Genomic DNA, 15,684 nt, shown 5'->3' on the forward strand with positions numbered 1-15,684 from the left:
TTAGGAAGCACAGGGAAATGACTGTAAAGCTATGCTTACCCAACTATTTGAGACTTATAAAGAGGAAACAAACAATTCTCTCAGAGCAAAAGTCATAAAAATTCAGACAGTTAAAGATGAAATGAACAAAATTATCGAAGATTTGACCAGTAAATTAGAGGCAAATAAAGAGGAAATGGACAAAATTCTTAAAGAAACACAGGGAAATATGGCCAAACAAATAGAGGCACAAGTAGAGATACAATTAGTGGCATATCGAAAGGAAATGAACAACAACAACAAAAAAAAATAGAGACCATCATAGAGAGATAGGAATCCCCTTTCAAACAGATGAAGGAAATGGTGCAAGGCATGAAAACAGAATTAGAATCAATAAAGAAAACACAAACTGAGAAAACCCTGGCACTGAAGAACTTGGAGAAAAGATCAGGAACCACAAAGGTAAGCATCACCAACAGAATACAAGAGATTAGACAGAAGCCTAATAAAGAAATAAAGGCACTTACAGGGACCTAAATCAAATGAACCTAATAGATGTCTACAAAACATTCCATCCAAACTCAAAAGCATATACCTTCTTTTCAGCACCTCATGGAAACTTCTCCAAAATAGACCATATAGTTGGTCTCAAAGCAAGCCGCAACAGATACAAGAGGTTTGAAATAATCCCCTGTATTCTATCTGACCACCATGGACTAAAGCTCCACCTCAACAACAATAGAATCAGAAAAAAGCCTACAAGCACATGGAAACTGAACAACTTGCTGCTCAATGAAGGCTGGGTTAAGGAAGAAATAAAGAAAGAAATTAAAGACTTCCTAGAACACAATGAAAATGAAGGTACAACATACTCTAATTTATGGGACACAATGAAAGCAGTGCTCAGAGGAAAATTCATAGCACTAAATGCCTTCAAGAAGAAATTTGTGACATCTCATACAAGCAACTTAATGGCCCAATTGAAAGCCCTAGAAAAAAAAAGAAGCAAATATACCCAAGAAAAGCAGATGGCTGGAAATAATCAAATGCAGGGCTGAAATCAATCAATTAGAAACAAATAAAACTATTCAAAGAATCAATGAAACCAAGATCTGGTTCTTTAAGAAAGTCAACAAGATAGACAAACATTTAGCCAAACTTACTAAAAGTCAGAGAGAAACTATCCAAATCAGCAAAATAAGAAATGAAGAGGGGGACATAACTATAGACAGTGAGGAAATCCAAACAATCATTAGGTTGTACTACAAAAGCCTATATGCCACAAAATTCCAAAATCTAAAAGAAATGGACAATTTTCTAGATAGAGTCCATCTACCAAAATTAAGTCAAGATCGGGTAGAAAGATTGAATACTCCTATATCCCCCAAAGAAATAGAAGCAGTCATCAACAATCTCCCTTCCAAAAAGAGCCCTGGGCCAGATAGGTTCAGTGATGAATTCTACCAGACCTTCAAATAAGTGCTAACTCCAATTCTCTCCAAACTAATCCACAAAATGGAAACAGAAGGTACATTACCAAACTCATTCTATGAAGCCATAGTCACTTGATACCTAAACCAAAGACCCAACAAAAACAGAGAACTTCAGACCTATCTCTCTTATGAACATTGATGCAAAAATACTCAATAAAATACTTGCAAATCGAATCCAAGAACACATCAAAGATATCATCCACCATGACCAAGTAGGCTTCATCCCAGGCATGCAAGGGTGGTTCAACATATGGAAATCCATCAATGTAATACACCACATAAAAAAATGAAGGAGTAAAACCACATGATCATCTCCTTAGATGCCAAAAAACATTTGAAAATGTCCAACACCTATTCATGTTTAAAGTCTTGGAGAGACCAGGGATAAAAGGCACAAACCTAAACATGGAAAGGCAATATACAGCAAGCCTATAGCCAACATCAAACTCAATGGAGAGAAACTTAAATCAATCCCACTGAAACCAGGGACAAGACAAGGCTGCCCACTCTCTCCATATCTCTTCAACATAGTACTTGAAGTCCTAGCTAGAGCAATAAGACAACTAAAGGAGATCAAGGGAATACGAATCGGAAAGGAACAGGTTAAAGTGTCACTATTCGCAGATGAAATGATAGTATACATGAGCGACCCCAAAAATTCAACCAGAGAACTCCTTCAGCTGATAAACACCTTCAACAAAGTGGCAGGATACAAAATCAACTCAAAATAATTCAGAAGCCCTCCTGTATACCCAATACAAAAAGGCCGAGAAAGAAATCACTGAAACAACACACTTCACAGTAGCCACTAATAACATAAAGTACCTTGGGGTAACACTAACCAAGCAAGTGAAAGACCTGTTTGAAAAAATCTTTAAGTCTCTGAAGAAAGAAATTGAAAAAGATATCAGAACATGGAAAGGTCTCCCTTGCACATGGATTGGTAGAATTACATTGTGAAAATGGCCATCCTGCCAAAAGTAATATACAGATTCATTGCAATTCCCATCAAAATACCAACTCGGTTCTTTACAGACCTTGAAAGAAAGATTCTCAGCTTCATATGGACAATCAAAAAACCCTGAATCTCGAAAACGATCCTGTACAACAACAGATCATCTGGAGGTATCTCCTTCCTTGATCTCAAGCTGTACTACAGAGCAATAGTAATATAAACTTCATGGTATTGGCATAGAAACAGAAAGGAGGATCTATAGAACAGAATAGAAGACCCAGAAATAAACCCACACACCTATGAATACTTGATTTTTGACAAAGAACCCAAAACCATTCATCTTCAACAAATGGTGCTGGTCGAACTGGATGTCTACATGCTGAAAAATGAAAATAGATCCATATTTATCACCCTGCACAAAACTAAAGTCCAAGTGGATCAAAGACCTCAACATAACACCAGATACTCTAAATTGGTTAGAAGAAAAAGTGGGGAACAGCCTAGAACTATTTGGCACAGGAGACCACTTTCTGAAAAGAACACCAACAGCACAGGTTCTAAGTAAAACAATCAATAAATGGGACCTCATGAAACTGAAAACTTCTGTAAAGAAAATGCACTGTTGTCAGAACAAAAGGACAGCGTACAGATTGGGAAAGGATCTTCCCCAAACTGATATCTGACAGAGGGCTGATATCCAGCATGTATAAAGAACTAAAGAAGTTAAAAAGCAATAAATCAAGTGATCCAATTAAAAATATGGTACGGAGATAAACAGAGAATTTTCTGTAGAGGAAGATAGAATGGCAGAGAGACATATAAAGAGATGCTCAACATCTTTAGCCTTCAGGGAGATGCAAATCGAAACAACCCTGAGATTTCACCTTACATCCTTCAGAATGGCTAAGATGAATAACTCAAGTGAAAAAACATGCTGGAGAGGTTGTGGAGAAAGGTCAACCCTCCTCCACTGCTGATGGGAATGTAAACTGATACAACCACTTTGGAAGTCAATCTGGTGCTTTCTCAGACAATTAAGAAAAATGCTTTCTCAAGATCCAGCTATACCACTCCCAAGGCATATACCCAAAATTTGCTCAAGTACACAACAAGGACATTTGTTCAATCATGTTTTAGCAGCTTTATTTGTAATAGCCAGAACCTGGAAACAACCCAGAGGTCCATCAACGAAGGAATGGATACAGAATTGTGGTATTTTTACACAGTGCAATACTACTCAACAATCAAAAATGAGGAAATCATGAAATTTGCAGGCAAATGATGGGATCTAGAAAAGATCATTCTGAGTGAGGTATCACAGAAAGAGAAAGACATGGTATATACTCACTCATATCGTCCTATAAGATATGATAAACATAATGAAATCTATACACCTAAAGAAGATAAACAAGAAAGAGGACCCAGGGTAAGATGATCAATCCTCACTTAGAAAGACAAATGGGAGGTGCATTGGACATAGGGGAAAACAAGTAACAGGACAGGAGCCTACTGCAGAGGGTCCCTGAAAGACTGTACCTAGCAGTGTATCAAAGCAGATACTAAGACTCATGACCAAACCTTCGGCAGAGTTCAGGGAATCATGAAAGAAGGGGTAGTTTGTATGGTGTGAAAAGTGTAGGAGCTCCACAAGAACCAAATATATCTGGGCACGTGGGTCTTTTCTGAGACTGACACTCCAAAAAGGACTACGTATGGATATAATCTAGAACCTCTGCTCAGATGAAGCCTGTGGTAACTCAGTAACCAATTGGTTTCCATAGTAAGAGGAACAGGGACTATTTCTGACAGGAACTCAATTGCAGGCTCTTTGACCACCCCTCTCCTCAGGAGAGGAGCAATCCTGAGCAATCCTCCACAGAGGAGGACTTTGCAGCCAGTCCTGAAGACACCTGATAAAACAGGGTTAGATGAAATGGGAGGAGGTCTTCCCCAAGCAGTGGACTTGGAAATGGGCAGGGAGAAAATGAAGGAGGGAGGGAGGAATTGGAGACTGTTTATTCCTAGGTACTGTACTCTTTTAGAACTTATTGAGAATAGATTTAGTGTTTCACCTTATCTTGTTTTTTCCTTGTTCTTGTAAAGAAATAAAATTAAAATCTTTATTTTGGCTTTGATATCTTACTAAAAGTTTTCACTCAAAAAAAAAGTAAAGGAGAGGAGGTCCTAACCAATCAGTGGACTTGGAAAGGGACAGGGAGGAGATGAGAGAGGGAGGGTTTGGGAGGGAATGAGGGAGCGAAGGAGCAGGATATAGCTGGGATACAGAGTTAATAAAATGCAACTAATAATGAAAAAATAAAATAAAATAAAAATATTAAATTGTCTGCATTGATAAAATTTGGTTTTGACTTTTTAAAATCATGGTTATACTTTGGGACTTCATTCCTTAAAAGGGTACTTTATTTTAATATTGCAAAATCAGGTTTAAAACATGTTTAAGGCAATAAAACATTTTAAAGTTCATCAGGCATTTTGGACAATGACCTTGGGCATTCAAATAGAGAACTTGGAACACTTTCTCAATCCTTTGGGGAAGGACAAAAGACTTTGGTATTTATTTTGTTAATTTTACCAAATGAAACCAAGCCATACAACTTGAGTCAACTAAAAAATTGCAGTGTTTATTATATATTATATCAGAATGATAAAATAATGAAAAGGGTTCTGATGAAAACTTTTATTTGTTCTGAAAATCAAGAAAAATGTCTTAAAATAAAAAGAATTGGGCTGGGGAAAGCCTAACCTGAAGGTATGTGGAATGTTATAGAAGGTATTAACTGTATTTGCTTTGTTTATTCACACCTGCAAGCATGTTCTGACAGAGAAGTGTAAGATATGTTACTCTTCATTTAAAAGACTAATGTTTCTACAAAAAAATGGGGTTATTTTGTTCTTCTTTGCAGCTCTATGTTAGCCCAGGGTTGTATAGGGTTATATTCAAGTCATTGTTAATTATTGTAAAAAAATATGCCTGGTTGCCAGTTCCTATATAGATGATTTAATGCTGTTTCTTTCAGGCCAATAGGTTTGTATTGACCAGAACTGTCCACCTCTGCTAAGGTTGACAGCTGTGTTTAGTTTTCCATTTAGTGCGAAATAAAACTTTTATCTTTTACACTTTTTTGCTGTTCAGTCTTAATGCAATATGATAGGATGAGTAAGATTTGATAGCCCTTCTATGTATTGTATCTGACAGAAATAATACAGAATAAATGCTTCATAGAAAATAGAGGCAAACTGCCTGGCAATAATCAATGGGAATCGGTTGGAAATCAGGTGGGAAAATTCTTCCCAGTGTTACAGATATGGTTTAGAAAATGATTCAGTGTGATAATATGCCTTAGCCATTGTAATTGTGTTCCTCAGAAAAGGTCACCCCACCCTGCTAAACTTTATCCAATTCTGTAAAGCCAAGGCTTGTGGTCCCTGCTTGCTGCCGTGGAAACCTCCTGACCACAGACTTTCCCTTTTAAACTACTTTTCTCTCAGAGCTCAGAGTCCCTCTTCTCTACTACTGTCTCAGTGAGACCTGGGTACTCAGTTCAATCGCTCTTTTAATAAAGCATCTCTTGCAATTGCTTTGAGTCATCTCCTGGTGGTCTTTAAGGGTCCCATGAACCTGGCATTACAGTAGAAGGCCTTTTATTTTAAAAGGGAAACAGTTTTGCCTTCCTTACAGGCTTTATATTAGTTGTCTATGTTTGATGATAAATAGCTGGATAAAAAGATATAAAATTTATATAAAATTTAAGGACCTGGAGAAAAGTTTCAGAGTTTAAAAATTAATGAAAGGTTCTACATAAATATTTTAAGGCAATGTTTCAGATTTCTCACCCCTTCTTTGCTATTGATGTGCTTATATTTTATAAGATTTCAGAAGTTCAGCCTTATAATGTTGATTAATAAAATTGGGATATGGTGATGGAACACTGACTGCTTATTTTCCAGTCACAATCTTGAGGTTTTAATTGTCTCTTGGTTGTCTTCTGAAGATAGACTTAAAGATGCATTTCATCATTCTCAGATCATCTGTCCAAAATGTTTATTTCACCCAAAAAGCCAGAGATTTTACTATAGTATTTTTAATATCTGCGATTTTAGAGGTAGACTTTGATACAGGATTGCGGAATATTTTAAATTATTTTCTTCTAGTTGCTTTATTAAGGAAAGCCTAAGCATTCACAGTTTAATACTAAAGCCATGAATGTAGATCTGCCCAACTTTTCAGTGTAATGTGGAGATGGGGACAAAAAGTAAATGCTGAGTGTATAAAAAATGGTCAAGCTCCATTGGTGCTGATTACCAACAGCTGTACCCACAATGAAAATGTTAAAGTTTCAGACCATAGACACATTTAAATTATTTATAAAGGTTACTAAAGAAACAGCTAAGAATTGGCACTCATTCCATTGGATGCAGTTTTATATTATTTTTCTGAGTCTTTTTATATATTTCCTTTAGCAAACTCTAACTTTTCCCATTTACTAGACATATTAATTTTTGTGTCTAGTTTGAATTTGTCTCAGCAGATTTTCACCTGGTTGAGACTGGAAACTGAGATCTGAACTTGCTGGAAGCTTACATGATTGCTCACTGCCTTCTCAGATAGATCAACAACTAACCAGAGACTTCTGAGGACTGCCCCATTCCCAGGCTTTGGCTGACATTTCAGCCTCCCTAGCCCCTGATGCAAACAGGCCTATTGTAACATTGAATCAATTGCAGAAGAAGAGACCATCGGCCCAAAATGGGAATCAGTTGGAAATCAGGTGGGAAAATTCTTCCCAATGTTACAGATATGGTTTAGAAAAAGAACTTATGTAGGTATAAAAGCCTACCTACAGGCTGAAATGCTAAGTCAAAGGGGGCTCCCTGACATTAGCTATTATCTTGGGGACCTGCTTACCTGGAGCAGAAACTAGTACTGCAATACTGCAATGCTTTTGGTCAGGTTTGGATCATGCTTGCTTACCAAGTTGTTAGGATATATTAGGCAAAGACTAGGGATTATACAGTTGATGGTAATGAGAACCCAGTACTGCCAGTTAAAATCTGTCCATGGAATGTAAGAGCCCAAGATTGGCCTCTTTATTTACAAGAAGGGGGGGGATGAAGAGTTAATGTTATCCTGAATGATTCCATTTTGAAATGAGGAGCCATCTTGATTGGTAACTGAACTCAAGTATCAGGAAATATCACAGAATGTGTACCTGGCAGAAAACAAAGTTAGCTCTCCTAGCAACAGCCTCTAGGAAACATCACAGAATAAATGTTTATTTAAAAAATAGAGACAATCTCCCTGGCGATAATTAATGAGAATCAGTTGGGAGTATTGTCCCCAAAGTTTCAGACGTAGTTTAGAATAATGGCAATTGTGATTATGTAAAAAGTCACCTCTCCCCTATGGCTTTTACTCAATCCTGTAACATAAAGGCATGAACCCACATACTTTCTGTCATGGAAACAGATCGCCCTCCTTTCCATTAAGTAAACCCCCTGCTTGCAATCTTTCTTTTTAAACACCATGCACACTCAGAGCTCAAGATCTCATTTCTCTACTGCTGTGTCAGTGACACTTGGGTCTCCAGTTCAATCCCTCTCCTAATAAAGCTCTCTTGCATGGATTCATCTCATGGTAGTCCCTGAGTGTCCCACAGTGTGTTATTACAACCTGAATTCCTTTTGTCATTCACTTCCCAAAGAGAACCATCCCACAAAGTGTACCATTCCTTTTCTCACTCAAAGAATGAGAACCTTTATGATCAAAGCCCAAGCTTCCTACTCCAGAGGATTGCAGCTCCCCTGTAAGAGGCTGCTCCCACTCTCCTGGGGCATGCTCTTCTCTGCACAGGATACAAAATTAGGAGCAAATTGCTTACAAAGGAGGTGACTTGCATTGATCACCTGCAAATATTCAAGTGACAGATTTGAGAAAGGGAGTACCAGTTACCCTAACCTTAAAGCCACCTGGAAACCACTTAGTACAGACACTGTAAAAGTCTAACTAAGGAGCCAAAAGTCAAAGTATCAAAGCCAATTGACTGATTTATGTTGTAATGAGGGATGAGAAACATTTGAGCCAGACTCACAGGAGATGGGCTGGGAACTGCTGAGCTGATTGGATCACAGAAACTATTTCTGTGTTCTGTAGGTTGAGTGAATGTCTCCAAGATGTGAAGAACTGAGGAGAAAAAAAAAGAGATGTAGGCTCCATTTTACACATCACTTTACAGAATGGGAAACATGACAAAGCACAATCTTGGGTACTGTTGACTATATGCTGCAACATTAAAAACCTGAATAATCTCTCACTACTAAGGCCCAGCAGAGGAATCATTAGAGCCTACTTATTCAGAAGTCCAGCATATATTGAAGACCACCTGAGACTTCTAGCCTTGTGGATTAAGTGAGTACTGGCTTTAACTATTGTGGGATTAGCTGGGCTGCAGTTTGTAAGTCATTGTCATAATTCCTCTTTCTGTATGTATATAGAGAAGTTGATTCTGTACATTGTTACTCTACAGGACCCTGACTGGCACCGCAAGAATGAAATGAGAGTCTCTAATATTTTCCACTCTTCAAAAGTTGGATATGAAAGCTAAATGTAGTTATTATTGACCTAAGTGTCCAAATACAACACACACACACACACACACACACACACACACACACATACACACACACACACACACACAATTTAGCACTAGCTAGTGGCTGTTGCTAACTTCTCTGACTTGAACTTCTCTGTTCAAGTCTAGATAAATATTTTCAGAGAGATACAAATGTCCAAAGTCATAGAAAGGGGAACCTCACAGAATTTGAAACTAAACTTTAATAACTTTAATAATTATCTATAATTGTGTTATTCATGGTAAAGACATAAGAAATCCTACCTCTTATTGTGTGTTTGTTTTGTTTTTTGATTTTTTGTTTGTTTGTTTGCTTGTTTGTTTTCTTTTGGTCCAGTTTACTTCTAAGCTACCTCCAGGAGAAATGTCTGACAACTTGGAAGCTGAGAGATGGGGCTCCACACAGATCACCGTCCAGACATTTTCCTTCAGGTGGACCATAAGCAACTTTTCCTTTTGCCTGGAGGAAATGAGGGAAGCCATTGAAAGTGCAACTTTCTCATCAGGAGCCAATGACAAACTCCAATGGCGTTTGAGTATACACGCCACTGGGAGTGATAAAGATAGCAAAGATTACATGTCAGTTCATCTACTCTTGCTCCGCTGTCCAAAAAGCCCTGTTTGGGCAAAGTTCCACTTTTGGATCATAAATGCCAAAGGAGAGAAATGCCAAGGACTATGGAGCCAAATTGTCTTTAGGTTTGTTCCTGGTGGAGGCTGGGGATTCAAAAAATTCATCCTTAAAGATTTCCTGTTGTCCCAGGCAGAACACCTTCTCCCTGAGGACCACCTGACCCTTCTGTTTGACCTGTATGTAGTTCAAGACTCCTGCAGCACCTCAGGACAGAACATGATATCAGCAATCAAGGTTCCAAGCTGCACTTTGATGGATGAGCTGGGAGCACTGTGGGAAAATTCCCGATTCACAGACTGCTATCTCTTGGTATCCAGTCAGGAATTCTGGGCTCAAAAGACCATCTTAGCAGCTTGCTCTCCATTTTTCAGAGTCATGTTTCAACATGACATGGAAGAGAGGCAAAAGAACCACATTGAGATCAAGGACCTGGAGCCAAAATCTTCAAGGAGATGATGGGCTTCATTTACACGGGAAAGGCACCAAACCTCCACAACATGGCCACTGGTGTGCTGGCAGCGGCTGACAGGTATGGCTTGGAGTGCTTGAAGGTCATGTGTGAGGATGCCCTCTGCAGGGACCTCTCCGTGGAGAATGCTGCTCACACTCTCATCCTGGCTGACCTGCACAGTGCAGAGCAGCTGAAAATGCAGGCACTGGATTTCATTACACTTCATGCTTCTGAGGACTCTGAGACTTCAGGGTGGAAGGTCATGGTGAATTTCCATCCCCACTTGCTGGCTGAAGCATTCCATGCCCTGGCTTCTGCACAGAGGCCTTTCCTGGAACCTCCTCTCAAATTCCTGAAGAGATAGATCTTAGCAACTGCTTCCTTCTGACCTACACCTGTCTTTCTGAAGTAGCAGCCACTATTGTTACCAGCGACTCCCAGGTAGACTATGGTATTAGTGCGGCAATTACATTGAATCTTGGGAAGGACAGCATCATGGCTCAGGATTTAAAACCCCTGGGAAGAAGGTGGAATGCTAGTCAGCTGGACAGCCCTGGACTCTGGTTTATTCTACCTCAAATCTACCTTGTTGCTGTACTGATGTGATAGTTGTCAAATGAGTTGGAAACTGAGTTTGAACTTAGTTGATTACAACAAATGCATCTCAACAGTGATTCTTTGGGCTGAGACATGTCTGGATTGGATTTAGCAGAACCCATGAACAGGGTTCTCAGAGCAAACGGAAAAATAAACAAGAACCTGTAATGATACTAGAAGGGACAGACTTTTTTTTTTTTTTTTAAGCTCAGGTTGTAAGGACTGAAGTGATAACTTCAATGGGAAGAGCACCTGTTGCTCTTACAGAGGACACCCTGACAATTCCCAGCAAAGACAGGAGAGGTTTCAACCATGATTAACTGGATATACACAGGGTCAGAGGGACTTTTCTGTTTCCATGAGCATATACATTTCTGTATACAACACCTTACAAATAAAATGCAAAATGAAAAAAAAATGTTGAAGTTCATTGTCTGTTTTCGTGGTTTCTTTGTTTAGGGAAGTCAAGTTTAGTCCATCCAGCTCTGCTCAGCTGTGGAGGTTTGTGCAGACTCCACAGTGCCCCCTCCCTATTAAAACCCTTTCTCCTCTTTCTTATCACTCAGTGTCTATTGCTGCAACTCATTTTTCCTTCTTTCCTTCATTACTTACTTACTTGACTTTACATCATAAGATGATCAATCCTCATTCAGAAAGGAAATGGGGCAGACATTGGAAAAAAAGTGAAAACAAATAACAAGACAGGAGCCTACCACAGAGAGCCTTTGAAAGACTCTACCTGGCAGGGTATTAAAGCAGATGCTAAGACTCATAGACAAACTTTGGGCAGAGTGCAGGCAATCTTATGTAAGAAAGGGGAAATAGAAAGAACTGGAAGTGTCTGAAGATCCACAAAGAAAACAACAGAACCAAAAATTCTGTGCCCAGTGTCCTTTTCTGAGCCTGATACTCCTACCAGATTCCATTTATGGAGATAACTTAAAACCCCTGCACAGATATAGCCTGTGTAGCTCAGTCTCCAACCATGCAACTTAGTAAGCGGGACAGGGGCTGTCTCTGACATGAACTCAGTGGCTGGCTCTTTGATCATGTCTACCTAAGAGAGCAGGGTTCAGCATGACCTGGCCACAGAGGAAGAATTTGAAAGACAGTCCTGATGAGACCTAATAGTCGAGGGTCAGATGGCAGGGGAGGATGTCCTCCCCTATCAGTGGACCTAGGAAGGGGCATGGGAGGAGATGATTGATGGAGAGCAGGAAGGATTGGGAGGGATTGAGGGTGGAGGCTACAGCTGGGATACAAAGTGAATAAATTGTAATAAATAAAAAATTATATTTAAAAAATCTAGGGAGGAAACAGAAACCATGAAACAGAACAACTACTCGACAAAGGCATCCAGAAATCAGCACCTAGACCTATAATCATTCCAAACCCAGATTTGTAGGCTTAGATTTTCCACCAAACCTACTTTATTTGGGGTTTTTATGCAACTTTAATTCTCTTCCAATCCCCATCCCCATCCTAAGTAGAAGATTAGACAGGAAAAGGGCTATAGACCTCTTCTGTCTACTTCCTCCTGATTAGGGTCAATGGGTCTGTAGAGGATTATGAAAATAAAGTTATTAGGATACCAACACCCGGATCCAAAGATCAATACCAAGTAGCAACATGAAATCAGAAAAAGCTGCAAAACTCAGTTGAATTGCCTGGCGAAGTTCTTTGGAATATTTCTCTCTTCAAAGTCAAGTCTCAGAACATTAATACCAGTGCAGACATGTCAACCCAAAAAAGGAAGCCTCACTGTGTGGGAACCTATATATATCTCCTCTCCTCAGCATCCTCCCAGAAATGGTCTCAGATGTCCAAAGTCACACCCCTTGCATGTGAGGGGTCAGAGCAAAATATCACATGCCCTCTTACCAGTCAACCTATAGCAAAACATCATATAACCAACTTGCAGTAAAACATCACATGACAAAACTGAGTCTTCAGAGAAAAAAGACACTTCCACATCATATCCTTATTTCTGTTTAAGATGTTGTATTTTTACCTTTTACATTAATAATCTACACATAATAAGAATAATTATAATTATGGGAACCGTAAGACTAGAACTATATATCAAATAATAGTCAAATAAAACTACATTAAATTTCTACAAATAAATAATAATTAAGCAAAATAGCTTTTACATTTCCAAAGTCATACAAAATTGCCTGAATTTCTATCAATATACAATATTTACACAAAATAACCTTAAATTTCTATTCACATACAATACAAAATAACCTTAAATTTTCACAAAATAACCTTAAATTTCTATCAATATACATTAATTCAAACCTAGGCAAAGTAACACATCAAATGACCAAAAACATCCTCCCCATCTTTTGAGAATGGGAATATCCTATATGCAAAGATATCTTTTGAGTACCCAATGAAAATCTGGGATATAGGCCATGTCCCATGGTCTTTGTGATGTCTGTCCAGTCTCTGTGTTGTCTGTCCTTTGGCCTAGCCCTTTTGAAGATGATTTGCATGCAAATTTAGAAAAATCAGTAATTGAGGTAAAACAAAACAAAACAGAACAAGTTTGCAGGAGTGAATCACTAGGGCTATTTGCTTTCTGAGGACCCCCATGTCTCAGGTGATAAGAGGTTTTCCCTGGTCAGAACTAATTTATGTAAGTTTTGTTGGTAAGCATATATTGTCATTCCCTGTGGATACATAAGCCTAACCACATCCCATCTCAAAACTATTGCAGTTTTCCATTCTATTACCACATCCTTAAAGTATATTGGTTGACCTAGATCTTCAGTGTTTTTTTTTAGTAATGTAGTGTCTCTCACGTGCTGTTGTTCCTTTTTTTTCCCAAACATTAATAAAATTTAGAATTAACAAAGCATTATTTAGAGTGTCCCTGTGTTTTTTTTACTCCTCCTTTTTGTTTAATAACCATCTCCTCTAAGGTGTGATTGGTTCTTTCTTCAACTATTGTCCTGTAGGATTGTAATACCTGTAATGTGCTTTATAGTGTAATATGCAAAGAATGGTTTCGTCTTTTTGGCTACATATGTGGGAGCATTATCCGTCTTAATTTGTGTACATATACCCTTAATTGCCATTATTTCTAATAAGTGTATAATTGCACAATCACCCTTTGCAGAACTTGAAGCAGTTGCCCATTGAAAGCCTGAGTATGTATCAATGGTGTGGTGTATATACCTTTGTTTTCCAAATTTTGCAAAATGAAAAACTTTCATCTGGCAGATTTCATTTTGTGTTTGGTCCTCTTAAGGTTACTACCAGTAGGTAACAGAATTTGGTTATATAGAGAACATGTAGGACATATTTTTTTATTACTATTTCTTTAGCTTGTTGCCAAGTGATAGAAATTTTTTTTTCTTGAAACATTTCCCATTAACATGATGTTTCTCATGAAATTTAGAGGCTTCTAAAACATTCCGTATTCGTAATTGGTCAGTTTCCTCATTTGCTTGTGCCTGGAACACCTGTATGTGACCGAATGTATAGTTTCTACTTCTGACGACCTGTTGTAATCACAGAAATAATGAAGTTATTTCTGAGCCTGGTTTATCAGGAACAAATTCAGCAGTCTCTCCATGGAAAACAACTCTTTCTGCATATAAATAATCAGTAATTATATTAAGAGATTCTGGAAAGTCTAATAATTCCATAAAGATTACATACAGTTCTGAGTTTTGAACTGAGGTATATGGACTTTTGGTCACATTTTTGTCTGACTTATAACCTGCCAGCACTATCCTATTTGCATCAGTCTAGAATGTTGATGCCTCTGGAATTTCTGTTCTCTTTACAATATGTGGAAGAATCCAATTAGTTCTTTTCATAAAATGAATACATCTGCTTTTAGGATATTTATTATTAATTTCTCCCAATGAGTTCGACAAACTCTTTGCCAATCATCATTGATCACCCACAATGACATTATCTCAGTATTAGTAATTATTATAGGCACTATAATTTCAGCCATATCTCTTCTTTTAGAATTTGTTCAGAAATATTTTCTATATATGTTGGGACCAATTAAGTAATGATGAGGCACACAACAGATCTTATATGAAAGAGGTTTATTAGATGGGTATGAAGAGAGAGAGAGAGGAGAAAGGAAGACATGATGGATAGAATAGAGAGGGGACACCTAGACAGAGAGAGGGGAGAGGACAAGAAAGCAAGAGAGGCCAGGAGAGAGACAAAGTAGTGGATTGATCCTTTTAAGGAGCAAATTAACCATGCCTTCCAGGTGTGGCCACCTTGCCTGTGACACAGAGGTTGCTAGGCACCCCAGAAGCAGGTGTCTAAATACTAACTATATATGTCTTCAGTTTTTTAAACTTCGTTTATGTGTTCAAAAAATTCATTCTATAATGCTGTATTCCAATTGCATAATGAGCTCAGAGGAGAAAGAGTTGAAGTCAAAATGGCCAAAATGCAATCAAGTTCAGGATCAATTTGAGCCACAAAAGCATCTTGCAGGTTTTGTTATTCACGAGTTAACTCTTTTGCTGCTTCAGCTGTTGGACATCTTGGACTGTTTAAGTTTGAATCTTCTTGAAAGTTTGAAACAAATTACTTAACTCATAAATATTCATCCAATATGATAGGCTTCAGCAAGTTAATATCGGTAAACATAATACACTTGTGATATGGATCTTTGTTCCCAACAGGAAGACTTCTGGAAGTAAGTAAAATTCATACTGGGAGGCACACCTATTAGCTTTTTACTTGACATGAAGTAGGTAGACCCGTTCAAACACAGACTTTTGAGGTAGGAAAACACACACACCTTTAATCTAGATCTTGGAGCTAGAAGATACTCATCTGATTGGGCCACGCATTCTGCAGAAGGCCTATATAAGCACATGGAAGAAAGATACCTGTGTCTTTGCCTGCTTGCCCTCACCTTGATAGCAAGTGGATCA

At 38.3% G+C, this 15,684-nt stretch overlaps 1 protein-coding gene across 1 annotated transcript; it reads left to right on the forward strand.

Moving 5' to 3' along the window:
- The first annotated feature begins 9,441 nt into the window (after positions 1-9,441).
- Positions 9,442-10,526, forward strand: LOC129674232 (speckle-type POZ protein-like). Its single transcript, XM_055604097.1, is given in 2 exon segments — positions 9,442-10,144; positions 10,147-10,526. Coding segments are annotated over 2 exon segments (1,083 nt in total).
- The last annotated feature ends 5,158 nt before the right edge of the window (positions 10,527-15,684 follow it).

This window comes from Psammomys obesus, unplaced genomic scaffold (assembly GCF_907164565.1).
Source record: "Psammomys obesus unplaced genomic scaffold, mPsaObe1.curated_primary_1811, whole genome shotgun sequence".
Taxonomy (NCBI): Eukaryota; Metazoa; Chordata; class Mammalia; order Rodentia; family Muridae; genus Psammomys; species Psammomys obesus.